General features: G+C 32.6%; 1 protein-coding gene across 20 annotated transcripts in view; it reads left to right on the forward strand.

The window, feature by feature from the left end:
• The window catches only part of LOC143223242 (catenin delta-2-like), a 112,866-nt gene that overhangs the window by 74,962 nt on the left and 17,555 nt on the right, over positions 1 to 20,349 (forward strand). For 13 of the 20 annotated variants that reach the window (XM_076450916.1, XM_076450926.1, XM_076450914.1 and 10 more), the window contains 8 exons: positions 7,493 to 7,534; positions 9,338 to 9,428; positions 10,901 to 11,087; positions 11,654 to 12,034; positions 13,661 to 13,930; positions 14,183 to 14,318; positions 14,703 to 14,823; positions 15,465 to 15,581. In XM_076450916.1, coding sequence (XP_076307031.1) covers positions 7,493 to 7,534; positions 9,338 to 9,428; positions 10,901 to 11,087; positions 11,654 to 12,034; positions 13,661 to 13,930; positions 14,183 to 14,318; positions 14,703 to 14,823; positions 15,465 to 15,581 — 1,345 coding nt within the window. Of the gene's footprint in view, positions 1 to 4,303; positions 4,327 to 6,503; positions 6,659 to 7,139; positions 7,169 to 7,492; positions 7,535 to 9,337; positions 9,429 to 10,900; positions 11,088 to 11,653; positions 12,035 to 13,660; positions 13,931 to 14,182; positions 14,319 to 14,702; positions 14,824 to 15,464; positions 15,582 to 20,349 lie in introns of those variants that run through there. The other 7 variants (XM_076450924.1, XM_076450925.1, XM_076450932.1 and 4 more) reach the window with 4 other exon arrangements.

The raw sequence follows: 20,349 nt of genomic DNA on the forward strand, positions 1-20,349 counted from the left end.
TGAGATAAGCATGCTCCCTGGAGAAAGTTTTAAGTACTAAAGGGAAAATCGTCATATTCTGCTGCATTGCATATGCAGCTGTTGTCGCGACTGTACTTATAGTTTTCTTGTCCACCAGAATAAACTCGTTTATAAATCCGGAAAGTGGGTCATGTCTGCCGTTCCAGAATAATAAATAAAACGAGTCCACAAAATATTGCATTGAGACCGACATATTTGATTTCGACCCACATTTTTTGCCAAGAATGACATACGTGAAACCTATTAAAGGAGCGATAATAAAGAATGTCCCAAAATTCCCCTGAATAATATGTCTGTTCTTTTATCATAGCCTCCCATCCTGTGTCTCAGCGGTAAGTCTGAGGACTCGTACCGTTCAAAACCGGGTTTCCATACTCGTGGTGTGCACTGCACCGATAACCTATTGTACAGTTTTGTGCTCGGCATCAAATATATCTTTATCACAGAACGCTGAGGATGAACAGACTCGGAAGTAATCAAGGAAGTACCGCTGGCAGTTCAGTGTTTTTTGTTTGTTTTTCAAAGAAAGAAACAATCACAAAATAACGGAAATGCATTATTTAGACACCGACAGTAAAGTTTTATATTTATCTCTACTGAATATGCAAATATAAATACACTGCCATCTTCTTCGTTGAAAGTCAATTTAATAGCTTGCACCTAAGAGCCACATAATATATTTTTAACTTCTACTTAATTTTGCAAATTTTCAAGTTAGGTTTAAAGGTCTAGGTCACTAGCAGCATATATTTGAGCACGTTGTTTCAGATTTTCAGCACTACCATGACCCACGTTTATCTCTCCTCAATTCCACATCAGCAAATATGGCTTGATATTCACATGTTGTTTAGCAGACACTGCATGTAGCTTTTACGCTGTTCAGAATTAGAAACGCTTGCCTTTTATTGTACGAATACATTATGAAGAAAACCACGTTTAAAAAAATACTTGCTCTCCAACTTAACTATTTTGTGAAGACATTTTTGTTGAGTAAAGTGTGAGAAAGGTTTTATCATTGTTAGCCAAAAAATAGTGCTCATTATCCCACCCAAAGATTTTTTTAGGAAGAAAATATTATTAAAATGTTGCGTTTTTTTGTCACTGTAGGTTTGTTTGTTGTTAAATACAGAGCTATACAATGGGAATTTTTTGTTGTGTCCGCCACGGGTATCAAAACCCGATTTTTAGCGTCATAAGCCTAGAGCTACTAATGGGCCGTCACTGCAAGAGAAACTACTGACAAAGAAAAGATGAATAGTCTTCATGATCAGTCAACATTACCACATCAACGTTTTCATGTGCACAGTAACTTTATTTGAATAATGTTAAGAAAAAGAACACGTTATACATATTTCACTGGGCAACGTAATACGCCACCTTCAGGAGACAAAAATAGACACTTGAGGTTCGTTAATTTACTAGAGTAAATGAATGCGTACAATTAATGCATTGTACAGTGGCATCATTTTAAAGGCTAATTCCAGAAGTTTATTTCCATGGCACTTGGGCCTAAATATTTAGTAAAAGTAAACACTATATTTTAACACTTTCTAATGACTTTTATATTTAATTCGTTCTTTAAATTTACCCGTTTCAATACTTTCACAGAATTTCGGTCAAAGAAAGGCATGTGAAAAGTTCATCATATGTTTAAGCCAAGGCCAAGTCGTTCATTTTTAATTGATCAATTGCATTCTTATGTCTTATTTTTCTAAATTTCGTATTTCTGTTTATTTCAGTTATTGTTATAATAAAGAATTTGGTCATAGTAAATAAACGCAAGCATACCAAAGAGTACAACATGGTCATGACCTTGCTGTTAGGAACGAGGGGGTAAATCAGATTTGTTATTTGGGGATTTCTGAGATCAAATTGGTTCCAGGTTATTCTCTACTGTCCATTAAACATGTGTTAGTTCTACTTGTGTGGTTTTGATACATACTTTTGGAAACCGTACATAATGTTACCAAGTTCTGGGTAAATAGTTATGGTAGTATTTGCATGTCCATGGGAAGGAATTCCATCACTCAGCTCTTGAGAACATGTAATAAACTAAATTACCCAATTCAGTCATGCAAAGCAGCCTGACAAAAAGTACTGCTTGGGATAAAACATTATAATTACAAGAATATAAAGATGTTATTGGTTGTTGTCAAGTATAGCGTTAAAGAATCATTTTTTTCCTTTTAATTTGGAAATAATTATATAATCAATCCGTGCGTACTAATAAATTGATTTTTTAAAATAGTATTAGTACTTTCTTATAAATAAAACATACTTTTCGCAAGTGTCTTGGTAAGGTTATTTTATATAAAAATAAATACCAGGAGATTTTAGTGACACTTTTTTTTTAGCTTTTAAAATATTCGAATGCATGGCATAGTAAATATATCGTTATATAAATTAATCAGATTCAACGATCCAGGAATTAAACAATTTCTTTTATCACCAAAACTATGTACTTTTTTAGTGTTGTTAGCCGGTAGAATTTGTATTAAGTGTGTTGAAAAGACTGTAAACATAAGGCGGACAACTACAGGGTGGCCCGTAAGTCCTTACCCATCCATATATTGTGTTTGAACAACGTGATAATACTAATGATGAGTTGAAGGCAGCTGTTACGGCGGCATTTGGAACAATAACCCCTGCTATGTTGAGGAAAATGTCTCACAGAACATGGCGTCGCATAATATTATGCAGCGAGAATGAGGGACAGCACACATATACACTGGATACATAAGATATATGGATGGGTAGGGACTTACGGGCCACCCTGTAGTATCCCATCCTACAGACACTACTTATTTGAAGGATGCACTATCACAGTTATCTTAAGGTTAAGTCCTATTGCATCGGCTTTTGGATTCTAGTCCTAGTAAGTCTTTTATCTACTAAATTCCCAACAAATAAATTTTCTTTTACTATGTATAAAACTAGGCACCTGTTGTTGTTCCCTGTAATGACCTAATGCTTTTTTGTATTGATTTTTTTTCAAAACGCTTTTTACAAAATACGGAATTGCGTTGGTTACCTGAGAGTTAAAAATAACTTTCTTTTTTTTAGCTTAAGAACATTTTTTCTTCTCATTAGTAAGGAACTGTATATCAAACTATTTCACGTGATTACGCATAAGGCACTCGCTTCCTGGTCAATCGAAACCCAACGAGGTACAATTCTTAACAATTTCCTGTTAGTTAGTCAAAATTGATCCGAAGTTCCATACTCAAAAATCACATCATTCTCATTCTTAAACAAGATTTACATGCGGTAACATATTTCTCTCTAAGGGAAACCTTCACTGATTAAGTGCAGTACGTTTGTACAAAATAACATTCTTTCTTTACAATATCCTATACTGAAACATGATTAGCTTTCGAACAGAAGTGGTGCATGTTAAACAACATGCTAAACAATTGTACAAAACATTGAAATTTTCTAATTAACGTAAAGCTGTTACATTCAAGTATTAAGTGCCAAGTCATTTAGTCAATTACCCAATTTATCTAGGCTTTTCTTAATTAAAAGTAAAGCTAATTATGGTAATTACTTCAGCAACGCGAGTTCCTAACTCATTCAAGAAAAAACTTTTATTACATGAAAAGGCCTATAGTTTTAAGCTAAATAGCAGTATAATATTTTGATGTGCTTTTACACTTTTCTATTAAGTGCTTGTATATAAATGCAAAAAAAAAAACAGATTTAAAAGTAATTTGATTAATAATTAATAACAACGATTTATTATTACATTATTACCCTGCAGGTGGGCAGAGTATAGGTAGTCTATTGTGTAGCTTTGTGCTTAACAACAGACATACAGTTTCCTTTCTGAGATGCTCATCAGCTTTTTTACATTATAGCATTGTGCAGGTGCATCATTATTTTTCAATATTTCGTATATATATATATAAGTGAGCTTCTATTCCGTTTTGGCATAAGCATGTGTCCCAAAAGAACGTTGAAATTGTTTCGGACTAGTTATCTTTGTTTCTCTACAATAGCAGATAATATACACTCTGACTACGTCGCATTTTCATGTTCAAAATGTCAACTACTGTAATATCCTTTGCCGGCTGAGTGGATTATGTCTGTATGTTACACTGGACAAATGCTGCGAGATAATAACTGGTCACACGGTGACGCTTAAATAACTATAAAAAATAGGAGGTTTCTTATAAGATTGTAACTTTTATACTTTTAGAATTTTACTTGGTTATCAACGTGCTAGTTCAACAGTTTCATCTCGAGAGAAGAAAGCTTTTGATGAATTCATGTGCATTAGACGAACTTGTCCACTCGCATGAGCAAGTACGCACGTTATATTTTTATGTATCTATAATTAAAAATAGTTTTCACTTTTCTTCAAACATTCCCAGTCTGGTTATTTCTCACGAAGTTTAAAACTAAGTTTTCGAAATCAAATCAGTCTGAAAATTTTCTACTTAGTCCTTGTGTTATTAACAGAACCAACCTTATAGTTTCGAGGAAATCAACTTGTCTGAGAATATCACCAATCACCAATTGCTTATATTCAGGTGTTTTTAAGCCCTACATGAAAATGATAAAAAATAAATAAATTAATTCATTAAACGAAATGTTAAGGTATACAGTGGCGTAGACAAGCCTTCAAAGTTGCCACACATCACAAGGACATACTGCCATTGAAGACAGTGCTTTGGTCTGGTCTCTTTATATGTATGTATGTAATTATATATGTATGCATACACGCAGAACTTGTCCAAGTCTTTAACCAAAGTAATTTATAATGTCTGGCATTTGATATTGTAGTATTTTATAACTAAGTAATTAGGTTACCCGTTCTAGACATGGGAAATATTTGCTCTTATAAACTAAAACACATAGTAACTCGTTATTTCTTTTGCTCCTTCATTATTTGTATCACCTTTTTGAACTTCGCGCAACCTCCTAACATAACTGACTAGTTTTTTGAACTTCATTTCCTTTATAGGCCGAGAATTTATCATTATTGTTCAATCAGTTATTAACACATGTTGAGCCGAGCCCGTTCTTACCTACGTCACTGATTTAAAGAGTGAGAAGCATATCTATTTAACTAATAATTAAACGAGTAACAAAAATAGCACAAAATATATACGTACACACACACAAATCACCAAAGTCCTTTTCATAATACAATTTCTCGTTTCGTTGTTTTATATCCTGAAGAAAATAGGACTCGAGGACGAAAGTATAAAGCCGAGCTTCGAGGTTGACACAAAATCAAATAACAACGTAAAATGATGCTAGAATAATGATATTGCATCTAAAATAGTATGGCATAATTTCTCAGTTAAATACTGATGTCGTTGAAACGTACTCTATTGTTAAATGCGTCATGTTGGATTATTTGGCAAAACAATGCAAATTTCTGTCCAATTAAGAATAAAGAATTAGTGTATTTATCTTATAAAATGTCTGTAAGATATATTAAATCTGACACAAATTAATGGCTTAAGTTTACAACCGACGTTGCAAAAGGAATTCCTAAAAATAGTAGGGTAATGGTAAAGTATCTACGCCTAACCGGTCGCACCAAACATGCTCGCCCTTTCATCCGTGAGGGCGTTATAAAGTTTCGGTCAATCCCACTATTCGTTGGTAAAAGAGTGGCCCAAGAGTTACGCTCAGATTACGAGTCGAACGCCTTGACACACCTGGCCATGCCAAGCCTATTTACTTGTTATACTAATTTTCAAGATTATAATATAATGCGCTTTCAAACATACGTTTAAATAAAAACATTGAATATAAAGCTTGTAATAATATTTTCCTTTATATAATGGCGAAGGCCCGGCCTAGCCAGGTGGTTGAAGCACTCGACTCGTAATTCTAGTGCCGCGGGTTCGAATCCCATCACAGCAAACATACTCGCCCCTCCAGCCGTGGGGCGTTATGACGTAATGGTCAATTCCATTATTCGTTGGTAAAAGAGTAGTCCAAGAGTTGGCGGTGGGTGGTGATGACTAGCTGCCTTCCCTCTAGTATTACACTGCTAAATTAGGGACGGCTAGCACAGATAGCCCTCGAGTAGCTTTGTGCGAAATTCCAAAAACAAACAAACAAACAATCAGAAAGAACCGCGCTTGATTGACTTAAATGTGACACACCTTTGTGCATATGCGCTTGACTTATGCATTCGAAAATCCTGCGACAGAAGATAGTGAAAATCCGCTGAAAAATATGCAAAATGTTTAAATATATAATTGCGGAGTAATTCAGGAATTCTGCGAATAATTATTTTGATAAAAATTTGCAGTAATTGAGGTTTAATATGAAAACGTAAATCAAGTAGATATAACTGTGTTTAACTTTAAACCCTTGCTTTATGACTAGTGTCCAAAACGTCTGGAACCTTAACCACCTGAAGGAATTTTGCAGAATGTGGTCCACCTGCTAGCTTTTTATTTGAAACGCAATGTGGTAATCAGTCACGTATGAGAAATTAAGAAAAACTGAAAATTACCTATTATTTCTAGATTTTTGGACACTCTTTATGTTCAGTTTTAATTAACCACGTTAGAACAAATTATATTAGAAAAGGCTGTGGATCCAAAGTCGCATATCATAGTTGAAATATATTCTTGTCTTTTCATAAAACTGTCATTTGGATGAACATTCAGTGGGTCGAAAACCAGTAACTTATGATTTACTTATATTTTCACTATAGTTCAGCTGTAGTTAAAAATATAACTATAAACTGATTAAAACGTAACATGATTTATGGTAATTACAGTCTCATTGTTAATTAATAATATGATTTTGATTAATAAACATTTTTTAATTTTAAAAATGCCTTTAATTCTACATAAATTATTTTTTCTTGGATTTTATTTATGATAAGATTATAGTTTTAAGTTCATTGTCTGTAGAAAATCCTTTGTTTATGATTTAGAACTAATGTCTGATTTTTTTGAACTCGTAAAAGTATGAAAAATTGCATAAAATGAAGCTCTCAGTTTTGTTTTCCTTATATAACTATTAGAGAGAATTATACAATAAATTACAATTTTATGATGTTCTAGTACTCAGTTGAAACTTGCACTTTTCTAATTAGTTTAGTAATAGTTTGTGATTCTTTAGTGTGATTGCACCAGGGCCAGTGTGAAGGGGGTTTGATGGGGACTATCAGGTTTGTTCATTCTAGCAGTTTTAAAAACCTGTATTAAGTTCGAACAATTTTATCACTGTATTGTGACCCCTTACAAAAGCTCTTCTGACTTCCTTAAGGTAAGAGAAACTGGAGCCAAGCATAAACTGCACTATTTTCTGCCTTGCTTGATATGAAAGGGAACATTCCTTTGCTATAAAGAGTTACAGTTTCAGGTTATCCCAATATCATGCATATGGAAAAAAAATAAAGTTTGAAGATAAATTTTGATGAATTATATAGAATCATTCATCCAAGTTATACCACATTGTTTAATATTTTCTAAAAGTAGTTTTTATTCTATAGGCATTATTACCCAGGTTACAACCCTGACAGCCGTCTTTATGTGTAAGTTTACTGATTTATAAATTAGCATGAAAAAATAAAGACCTGTTACTGTTACATTTAACTGTTTCCTTCCTGTTGACCATTAAGCTGAATTTTATAATTGTATTCTCTGTGGCTCTTCTGTCTTGGGTATTGTTGGCATGTCCAGTATTTTATTCCATCCTTTCTGGTAACTCAGTGTGCCAGTGGTGTTAATTGTTGTGAACTGTGTGTAGAAAGAGGACCAAAGTAATTTTTAAAAGCTTATTATTTTGATATATCTATAATATAAATATCAATATATCTCACTTTAGATATAACTTTACACTATAGAACCTATATCATTTTGAGATTGTTCATACTGGCATGATTTAAAAAATGAAATTCTTCTCCCAATCCAATCTTATGATGAGATATTTCTTCTGCATGGCTTGTGCTTTTTTTATATAATTTTAAACACAACAATATTATTAGTATGCATGATTTCATTTTACAAGCTTTGTTGAAATTTTGAAGTTATTTGTGAAATAACTAGTTTGTTGTTCTTTTTAAAAGATAATGTTTTATTGATTTCATGATTTATAGATTTGTTTACAAAATGTATATGAATTATGGTTTTATGTTCAAGTATTAGAAGGAAAGTAAACAGAAAAAATAACTTTAATAACATGAAGTAATATTGTAAAATAGATATATTACCACCTTAAAAGCATATGAGATCAATTATACTTTTTTTTTTTTTTCTGCATTTGAGTTTCTAGCATTTCATTACTTAGAATCCTTTTTATGAATATATATACATATACAAGAATATATTTTAGAATACCAGTTATTTATAAAAGTTAAAACATAGAACACTATGACTGATAACACTCACTTTACACACTTATAAGTAGTAACTTTAATATACAGAGAAGTAGAACATACAGTACAAATTTATTTTGGTAAGTAAAAGTAAGATAAAATGTTACTTTTAAGTGTTTCCATTAGTGATAAAAGATAGATTTACTTTTTTAAAACTATTTTTTATTGTTATTACATTTGTTATTTCTTACTGTAATGTAAAACTCGTTCAAACTTCACATAAACACAGTTATATAAAGAATTAAGTGCCCACCTTGTTTCTTTTAAGGATTTGTTAATTTCACCACAAGGATATAAAATTATGCTGTGCAATATCCTTATGGCTGCATAATATTAATACTTGTTTCAATAATTATGTGGAAAAGTGTTTTGTTCTGCTTCAATCTTAACATATGTTTTTATTTATAGTAATTATAATGACAGAAAGTACAAGTGTGGAAATGTTTTTACCAACTTTGATTGTTCTACAGTATAAGAAATCTTTTGTTTGTTTAACTTTTCTCAGACTTTAAATATATTTTCAAAAGTAATATCAGTATAATTTGTATATTACAGCTTTTTGACATTTGTTTTACCTTTTAAAGATGTTACTGTGATTTTTTACATATTAACTCATATGATATGCAAACCCTCATTAAATTATTGAAGATGAACATTTGACTTAGAAAATATTCATAAAGGTGAATTTAAGATAATCAAATCACAATACAGGTAACCCACTATAAAACATACATCATTATTCATGCATTCCAAGCACAGTACCCTTTTTACCTTTGATTATTTCTGTTGAATGATTTTTACTCAAAAAAATACATTGTTGCACGTAATTAAACTTTGTGTGTAATTGTATTTATAATGTAAAACATCATACGTGAATGTCTACATGTACATAAAATGTCTGGAAAATACATGTATATTTGTGTATTTGTTATTAATTATTGCCAAATTTTAATATATCAGTCAAGAGGGAGCACCACAAGGAATTCCATACTATCAAGCTCCACCAGCAAATGGACATCATGGTGAAGAAAGTACTTTAACCCCATCACAGGTTGGATAATTAGATCGTGACATAAACCAATGAGTTTGTAACTGATGGTTATAAAAATAACTATTCATTTTTAAAGAGTTCATTCCTGTAATATGTGATTTCAATCAAGTGTAAAAAAAGTTGTATTGATAAAGTGTGTAACTTCCGTATGTGATATGCAAACCCAGTGCAGAACAAATGAAAAATTAAATTCATTTATAAAATGCAAAGGAACTAACTTCATGTTTAGTGTAGGCCTTTAAGACACTCAAATATTGTCATATGTTGTTGTGACTAATCAGAATATCCAAACTCTGATTATATGATTAATCCTCAAAAATCTGTTGGTCTATCGTGTTTGTTCATAATGTATTTGGTAATAGTGGATTTAAAGTAGTATGCAAACAAAAAATCAAGCAATGTTAAATATGTGCTCTTCACCAAATTAAAAAGTGTTTATGAAATAAAGCAAGGGTTCACAGCATGTTGTAAAAAAATCCATATATGTGTGTAGATAAACTGTACATTAGTTTTAAAGAAGTAAGGATGTCTCTAAGCAGGTATGCTACTTTTGAGTAGATTTTGCTTATATAAATAAGTGATAGACCTAATTTTAAACTTATAAGCAGCTTCAAGCATATTATTTTTACTGTTTTAATTTAAAGCTTAATTTGGGGATATTCTTAAAAAAGACTTCAATGGGCTGATGAAAATATAATTTTTGCTTAATGTTTCTTATCATAGTATAACTAATTTGTTTCATTGGTTCTTCCAAGTTTACATATTTTTATATACTGTTTAATCTATTTTTGCAGAATTCCTGTACTATAAAGCTAACAGAATCATTGCCATAAAAGTACATTTAGAGTTGATTTCTGTATAGCTTCTTTCTGTCATTACACATACACTTTAGAATACACATATGCCACTGTTAATGAAACATCACAGTTTAAGCAGCATAATATTAGCATTCACTTGAGTTATTTATAAATTTCGGAATTCACCTTCACTTTGGTAGACCCTTATAATACACATGATGCAATAATCAACTCTATAACATTAAATACTGCTTGTTTTCAATAACAGTAACATTTGAGATGTTCCTGAGATGACTGACAGATTTAGAATAATGTTGCTTCCAGTCTGAGACATGCATTCAAAACTGTCTGTGAAAATCATCAAGCTTCTGCTCTTTCACCTGAATTAAAGTTATATTTACATTGAAGATGTGTATATTGATTGCTTCAGAGAGGATTCTTGATTTATTTAAATATTTATAAATGTGAATTACATCATAAATGTGATTATATTTGTATGAGTAATGTTACATTTTCTATTGCCTGTGTTTTTTTTGTCATTATATTTACTTTTTTGTATGGCTAGATAATGAAAATTCTCTAAACTTTTGTTGACACTTGTCAACCAAATTTTAATATGTTAAATTATTTCAATATTTACAATAATTCTTGTATCTTTTTTTTTCTTTTATTTAGGTAAAAACAATCTCTGGGAACAAAGTTATTGGTAATCATCCTGTTAGACATCTTGCTGCAGAATCACAGTCCATTGGCTATTCACCATATAACAGTGGACATGAACCACACCCACATTCAGAGTATATTACATATGCCTATAACACACCAGGAGATGGGCCTCAACGTTATCAGCCATATGATGCCAGTAGGTGTATTTTCTGTTACCTTGCCAAACAAGGCAGCATAGTGAACAGAAGAAGTACTGTATATGTTTGTTTGTTTTTTTAAAAACTGTTCTTTGGTAACTGCAATTAACTAGAGCGTACAGTAAATTTTCTATATCGTTATCATTTTAAGTTTCAACCATTTTGTGTTCCTGCTAGTATTAACATTTTTGAAACAAACTGCAATGTGTCTGGTGTATATTATAATACAGTCTTGCAGACACTTTATTGTATAATACTGATATATAAAGGTAGCTGCAGCATTGACATATGTGAAACTTTATTTAAAAAAATGTGTTTAACAACAAGAGTAATAAGACAGAAACTTTGAATCAAAATATTGTGGTTTATGTGTGCATATAAATATGTTTACAAATTATGATTGCTGGAAGTGCTACATGAAAAATGTTAATTATGTTTCTGAGTTTTCAATACATGATGATGGATTTATTGTTTAGAAGTGCAAGCACATCATTAGATACTTGTTGAATGAACTTTAGATCTTGTTAAAGACCACAAGTTTAAGAATGTCGTGTTTGGTGAACAGGACAACTTACAAGTCCCAGCGGTCAGATACCCACAGGTGGTTATCATCATGGTTTTGGATCATATGATAGGGCACCATCTCCAGGACCACCCAGGAACCAGGAAGCTTACCTTCTTCCTGGTGGTCAAGGATATCCAGAATATGGTTATCAAGACTTACCTGTACAGCCTCCATCTCCTCCATCGGGAGCATCAGAGTCTCCTCCTCCTCCTCGCCGAGTCATGCCCCAGAACCTTCACCCTGCTCAACTAGAATACAGCCACAGACCTTCTGGTTATAATGATCTTACTAGCACAACATTAGCTCTGCCTGGAGGGAGAGGATATCAGGACAGATATGGTAGAACTCCTTCGCCAGCTCCACCTCCAGGAGAAAGATTTGGTAAATCAAGTTTTCTTGATATAGAAATTGATTGATTTTATATTATACTTGAGATGTATGATTGAAAGAAGTATTTTAAAGACATTAATTGGAAAAACAAATTGTCTGAATTTGATGCATTATTTAAATTCCAATTGGTAGGTAGAGATACCTAGCAGAAAGTTGGAGTTACAAATATTAGTTTATCCACACCTTCAAAATAATATAGTGGTGACTAAAGCTCATCTTTTTTATGGAAGTACATTTACAAACGTATATGATTTTTTTTATAAAACTACTTCAAACACTATTTGTATAACTCAGTCCTTTAAATTCTGGAAATGTACTTTTACAGGAGAAATATATCCTGAACTTAAAAGGTTTTGGATGTTAAGAATATTACAATTATTTGCTCTAAATTTTGAAACATTTTATAAGCATTGGGGCAAAAAATGTAATTTAAACAATTAATTATATTCACTATCACATACACACTTTGTTTAATTCTTTTTGTTTGAAGTAATTCTTTTTTAGAAACTCATGAAAGTGCTATTTAAAGAATCAGTAGAACTTTGATTAATGGGAGCCTCCAAACACCAGGCACAATGCCATTAAGGGCAGACCTTTTTAGTCTTTTTTTCCTTTTTCTGCCAAATAAATCTTGCAGTAATAAGCACTTCAATATTCTGGCTTAAAGGGCAGTGTCTTTAGTCTCATTCTCAATATAGGCACTCAGTAAAGTGGGTAATTATCTTTGTATGTTTCAATTGTATACTGCTAAATTCCAAACATCCCATCAGAAGGATCACCAGTATTCAAACAGTTATTATGTTTATTGAATTGCCTCCAAATATTGTAATAAATGTCTTCACAGATTTATTAAAGTTCAGTCTTATTACTCTGAAGCATTCTCATTGTAAATATTGTAGGATACATAAGCTGGTAAATTCCACATCATGTTCTCAAAGTAGGGATCAAGTTGGCTTGTTTCTGTACAAGTGCTTTGTTGCTCTCAAGAGTATCGTATTATCATATAAATAGTCTAAGGACACAAGGTGTGATTTGTTGCTTTATTTTCAATGGATTTCTATATCAGTCATTGACATTAAAATAGTTTGAAACTTTGTGGCCAATGATAAAGAGAAAAGGGCAGTGCTAATCCGTCTCCTGTTTACAATGTGTCATGTCACGGCAACATGCAACTCACTAACACCCATGTCTTGAATATACCAAACAAAGTGGGAGGTAAGGCATAAAATCCACAAATTTATTATAGTCAATATAGATTCCAGCTTTGTGTGGCTCATTTTTGTTATTAAGGGCACCTTGCTTTGGAGGGTATTTGGAGGCAGTCAGAAGGGTTCCCTTAATGTCAAGGGGTACTGTACATGATATAAGAATCAGATATAACTGATTGCCTTTTTTGTAGCTATTTGATATTTCTGGTGAAGTAAATTTGTTGTGATTTATGATAAGGTTATTATTAGCTACATTTATTTAAGATCAGAAATCATCATACAACTTATAATACTTTTATCTGAGATATTACTGAGCTGTGCAAGTGTTTTTCATTATGTAGCATGTTTTTCATATTGTGTTTAGCTTAACATTTAAGTTAAAATTTATTGTTATTTGTCATTTTCCCAGGTCCCTATGGGTACTCAGGAGCTCACTTACCTCCTACTTCACCTGGTTACAGTTCGTATGAGACTGCTCCTCCACCACAGGGGTATTTGGACAGGAGACCTAGTTATGATGACCGACCTCCTTCACAAGGTACACCCACCCACCTTCCACGTCTCTACTCTCCAGCATCAAGGACTGTATTCCAAGAAGAAGATGATAAAGGACTTCCACCTGAAGCACAAAATCCACCTCCTCCTCCACGTCAGTCTCCTTTAGAGTATGAAACTGAAGGTAAAGTAATGATTAACACTGTCATTTTCATAATATCATATTTGTTATTTGTATATATTTATGATCTCTGTGTATTGAGGGTTTACCACAGTTTGTTATTTTTCAGATTATCGTTATAGAACTTGATAAAACATAGATCTGATAAGTGTAAAAGTAAATGTAAGTGTTGTACCAGTATATTTCTGCAAGTATATTTGACTTCACTCACTGGTATTACAAGAACATTTTTTTATGTACTTATTTTGTGAACAGATGTACGGTGGAGAGATCCAGATCTTCATGAAGTTATTGACTTTTTGAGTCATCCAAATAATGTGATACGAGCAAATGCTGCAGGTTACCTACAACACTTATGTTATAATGATGATCATATGAAACAGAAAACTCGGTAAATACACTTTTATACTACATTTTGCAGTTTCACTTTTCTCATTTAAAAAAAAAAATCTTTGAGCAAGATAAAAGTAAATGCATCCCTCTGATTTAAAGACTGGAATAAACTATCAACTTGGAAAGATAAATTATTTCATATGTTTGTTGTAATAAGTTACCCATAAGCTCACAAAATTTGTTGTTGTGCTATAAAACTATTTTAGCTTTAGGTTATACCATGAATATTTTTATCACACTGACATTTAATTTTATAAAATAACAACAACGATTTGTAGATTTCTGGTTATTACAAAAAACGTGCAAGTTTCATGTTCTTCTTATTATTAAGTGAGAATAATGTGTACAACAGTATAGTCATAACACTTGTGCTGTTTTATAGGGCCTTAGGTGGCATGCCACCATTGATAGAATTGCTCAACCAGGACATCCCTGAAATACAAAGGAATGCGAGTGGTGCACTTCGAAATCTCTCCTATGGTAGACAAAATGATGAAAACAAGGTGAGGACAGTAATTTAATGACATTGTCATTCTTATTCAGGTATTGTGCTAGTGATTTTAAAATGAAATTGAATAAGTTAGTGGTATAAATAGTTATTTTGTTTTAAAAAAAAGGTACAAAAATTTAAGAAATAATGTCAAGTTTAAATTAATATCACTATTATACCTGTGGACTTACATTGCTAAAACTTAGAGTTTGATTTCCTACAATGGACACATCAAAGAGTCCAATATGACTTTGCTCTAAAAAAACAAACAAACAATGAAAACTTTACATGCATTGCATTAGTCTTCATAATGCTGTTAAGAACAATAATTATGACCTTTTACAAAAATATTTGTGGATGATAATGGATATTTATGTCAGTTATAGCTGTTATTCATTTTTAATTGAAGTAAAATTTATATTTTCTTACAAAAACATCTTTCACCCAAGTACATAATCTCCACAAAAAATATATATTTTAACACGTTTCCAGCTATTATGATTAAAGTTTTAACTGAAACCAAATTAATATTTAAAAACCTTATACTGTTTTATTTAATACCTACTGAACACGTTCATAATGCATATTCATAAAAAATTAATTTTAAAAAGTATCTGGGTATTCAAATTGTAACTAAAAGGATTAATTTTTCAGAGAGCTATTAAAAATGCTGGTGGTATTCCAGCACTAGTAAGATTACTCCGAAAGACGCCAGATAATGAAATCAAGGAATTAGTAACAGGAATTTTGTGGAATTTGTCATCTTCAGAGGTACATTTATTATGGACTAATTCCCTTGTGTTAAATTATTCAAATAAATAAATTTTTTATTGTCACAACAGTAAAAATCATCTTATTAAATACTTAAGTGATGGAATGATTTTATGGTCACAAGTTTCTTTTTATAGCTCACTATGCTAATTTTATGAGTTTGATTGTGTATTTAATTTCTGATATCTAGCTAACCCTTGATTGCTTATATGGTGATTAGTTTTTTTTATAATTGTTTTATACTGATTGTGTATTTTGTTACTTTTATTGTTTGAGCTCACTTAGGAGTCTGTAATTGCAGTGTCAATATGAAACTTTCAAGACGATAATTTCCCTCTGTGCAACACTAAAAACCGAGTTTTGATACCCATGGTGGGCAGAGCACAGGTAGCCCATTGTGTAGCTTTGTGCTTAATTCAAAACAACAACAACATTTTTTTACTGCATGATTCACAGCTTTTAATGTTTACTTTTTCTTACTCCGTATATTGTTTCCTTTCTCTAACCACTACTTTCCCACACCCAAGTGAATCATCCTTCTTTGTACATGGCTCTTTTTTTGTGTCCTGAGTTGTATACTTTCTTCTTTTTCTTTTCTTCATGCCCTGTTCCTTGGTATCATTTTAGCCAGTTCTTGAATCAGGCTTCATACCTCCTATTTTGCTCTCTGGTTCTTGATCTTTGCATTTTCATTTTTTTCCCAATACCCTCCTGCATTTACTCTCCTATCTCCAACTTTTGAATGAGACAGTTCATTGTAATTCAGGTGGGTTCTTCTGTAGATGTTTATTCTCTTCTATTTGCCAGCTTAACCTGTCCACAACTTAAAACAGAAATCCACCGAAAAATCACCCATACCGGACTATACATTCCTTGGGACTCAGCACATGAAACAAAACAAAAACTCAACATACTAAGAAACCAAATAAACACAGCCACAAAACTATGCTCACCAGATAAAATCAATGATGAATTAGACAAAATAAAACAATACTTCAGCAACATCAATAAGTTTCCTCCACAAACCGTAGAAAACATTATACGCACGCACACACGCAAAATAAACTAACAAAAGTAAATCTACCCCACAATTTAAAAAAATCACTAAACCATATACTACTGCATACCATATATTCCTGACAGCAGCAAACAAATAACCAACATTTGGCAAAAACTAATAACAAAATATGAAAATCCAGTTAATACCAAATTTATTCCAAAACCAGGCACAAAACTAAGGTCCATACTATGTAAACACTACACTGACAAACACCACACCAACATTATTTATAAAATACAATGTGATAACTGTCACAACTTCTATGTTGGAGAAACAAGTAGAAAAATGGAAACCACATTCAAAGAACACAAAATGTCACCTTCACACGTAGAAGGTGTGTAAAATTAAAAGAGTATTTGATAAACAAACTGGCTGATGTTACATATTTGGAGAAAGCCCATGTTATGTATTTACCAAGATTGTGATTAAACGATTCATATGTGGACATTATTGAGGGTAGTCACACGTTTTCGAACACTGCAAATCAAATAACCACAATATAACCATAGAAAACACCCAAATACTAAATAAAGAAACAAACATAAACAAACACAAAATTAAAGAAACCTTACTTGTACAACAACTCAAGCCCAAAATAAACCAATACAAAGGAACATCTTTATACCTATATTAATAATATAATATAATCAAACATTTAAGCATGCTCTCTACATTCCTATACTCAGTTACACAACCTCCTTCAAACATGTGGTCAGCTATTGGTCAGTTACCTCTTTCTTTATTTGTGAACCTGATGATGACCGAAGAAGGTCGAAACATTGTTTGCTCCTCCACATAAAAAATTTCTCAATCCAAACCAGCCGTTTTTACATATATACTCTTTATTTACATTATGTTTGTCTTGTTCCCTGTCATTTGCTAGGAGCTAAGAACTTGGAGTTGGGTTACTTTTCTCAACCAATCTGCATTCTATCAATGTAGTAGTCTCTACATCTCTCATGTCTTTCACTCTGTTGATCTTGGCTGGGCACACATTTCATAGGTGTCTTTGCCACCCTTCTCAGCTATGGTCTTCCTCTCTTCTGGTCCCCTATCCGACCTATGACTCTGGTTGTTGATGTTCACAACTAGGTCTGGTCTCGCCTCTTTTTATACACTTATTTCCTTACTTGCCTTCTCCCTTGGATAATTGCTTCAACACATGTCTCTCTTTCCTTATTTGGTGCTATTGTTGGTTCCTCTTTGTCTAGTTCACAGCATATATGTTCATCTGACATTCAGATTCCTCTTCCTCTCCTCAATGTCCTCTATCTTTTTTTGCTTCACTCTCACATATTCCTTTTTCATTGAGGGATTTCTTCTCTCCATTTTCACTTGTGATGTTTGCCTGTTAATCCAGATATTTTTGTTTCTATAGCATTCTTCTTGTCATTTTCCTGTCACTCTTTCAGTTTGTTTGCCTTTCAGTGACAGTAATGGCTCTTTTACCACTTCTTCTTTCATCCTATGAACCACTTATCTGCCTTTTGTACTTAGCTGTTTACCCATGGTGTGTTGGTTTCTGCTTTAAACAGCTTTGTTCATGGCATTTCACCTTTTCTAGTACCACAAGGTGTTTCTTTTCCTGTTCTTCTCACTCTGACCTGCTCTTTCATTCTTCTTGCTCAAATCCAATGCCTAACTGATACCTTAGTGGGGTTTTGCACAATCTAATGCATAATTGTTTGAGCTGTTGGTTTCTTACTTTTTATATCATTTTCTTTCCTTCTTATTCCCTGTGTTTGCCATGGATGTATCTCAGAATGACTGGTATGATCATTAATACTTTTACTAATAAAGCAGAGAACAACATTTCGACTTTCCTAGATCATCTTCAAGTTAACTGTATCATGAATGCTTATCACACTGTTTTTTACCACACTTACAATACTCCTCTTCCCAGACTGATCACTTCTTTCTCAGGTTTTGACTGTTAAGAAAGGTAACTGTACTTTCTGTCTTCCTCATGTCTCTCACCTATTTCATAATTTACAGCTGATTCAATTTTTAGAACACCTTTATAATCTCACTGGATCCTGCCAGGTGGCTAATGTTGCCTTTCAGGGTATTCTTACCCAAAATTTCCATTGAGTCAGTATAATGCAAAATGCTTATACCATCCATCCTGGCTCTACTACTGCCCTTGATGTATCCTTGTGGTATATATATTTACTCAAAGCTAGCAACAGGAAAGTGTTCTACCCTCTACCTTGGCTTGCTGTTGCTGGTTTTTTAAAATAGGATTTACTATTTTGGTACTGTCTCCAGTAAGACCTTTCCAACTAGATGTCTGATTGAAATCCATGCACTTCTCAAAGTTTTCAGAATGTGAATGTTCCCCCCCCCCCCCCCCTCCTTCTTACTGTAAAACACAGTAGACCACTGACAGTTACCAGTTCCTAGTTGTTAGGATGGTAATTCATGAAGAATTCTCACTGGCTTGATACAGCACAGTACAGTGAGAAGTATAATAGTGATGACACTATTAGAGTGCATATTTTTTTCAAAACTAAAAATTCTCCTTTTGTAACTAGAAGCTGTTCAGTGAAGCTGAGGTGAGCACACACTATACAAAACATAACACATAACTAACACGTACTACTTCTGCAGCCAGAGCCTGATGAGTAGAAGTGATCACACGGTCTTTAGAAAATATTAATTATAATTCATATGATTTTCCCTTGCTGCCAGTCTGTTTAATAGAGTTGGCATGAACACACACTACAAAAGACCATAACACAAGACTAAAGAATCTGTTCATTAGAGACAAGGTGAGCATGATAGATAGAATTTGAATGAGCCCCAACTACACTACAGATACTGATCCACCAGTGGTTTGTGTGTAAGTAACTGGGTCATCATGTTCTCATTCAACCCATCCCTGTAACTCATGGAGCTTATTTATCCCACACCCTTTATGTTCTGAGCTAAGAATATCCCCTACTCGAGATGATATGAGGTCCCTCACAGGCATGTCTGTACAAAACTCCTGCCAATGGGTTTTACACTCCATGGGCTCCCGTTTTGGTGCTTTCTGAAGGAAGCTCACCTGAAATACCTTTTTAGGTTAGAAAAATGTTAACTTCTCTTATGTATGCACATATATTTGTGTACTGATCATGTTGTTAGATCAGTTGTTGTTTTGACAGGTCTTATGAGTTTGTAAAGGTATCCATTAATTAATAAAATGTTGAGTAATAGTTGTTAATGGAATTTAAAACATTAACAAATTTTAGCTGTTATTTAACTTTAGTGTTTTAGTATGTTAATAATCTCTGGGTTCAAGGATAGATTAATATTGTAAAAGTTGTGATGCTGTATGTTATTTGTAGTGGAATTGTGTGAGAAAATAGACAGTAAAATGTTGTATCAGTAAAAGTTGAATGAACATCAGTAATTTCTATTAAAATTATTTGAATAGTGTAATTCATCAGTAAAGTTTAATGACAACTATGAGATTAGTCTAAGAGCCTTATGTTCAGAAGTAGGCCAGATTCAGCATTATGTTCAGAAGTTGGCCAGATTCAGCACATTGCGTAGTACAAAAACTTTACTTATTTTCTAAGTTACGATGTTGCTTCCATTATTTGATCATGAGCTAATAAAAATAACGTCTGTCACGATTTTGTGAGCAAGAAACATATATATATTCATATACTTATGTTTTCACTGCTCATGAACTTAAAGTTGAAATAGCTGAGATATCTT

Source organism: Tachypleus tridentatus, chromosome 8 (genome assembly GCF_004210375.1).
Source record: "Tachypleus tridentatus isolate NWPU-2018 chromosome 8, ASM421037v1, whole genome shotgun sequence".
Taxonomy (NCBI): Eukaryota; Metazoa; Arthropoda; class Merostomata; order Xiphosura; family Limulidae; genus Tachypleus; species Tachypleus tridentatus.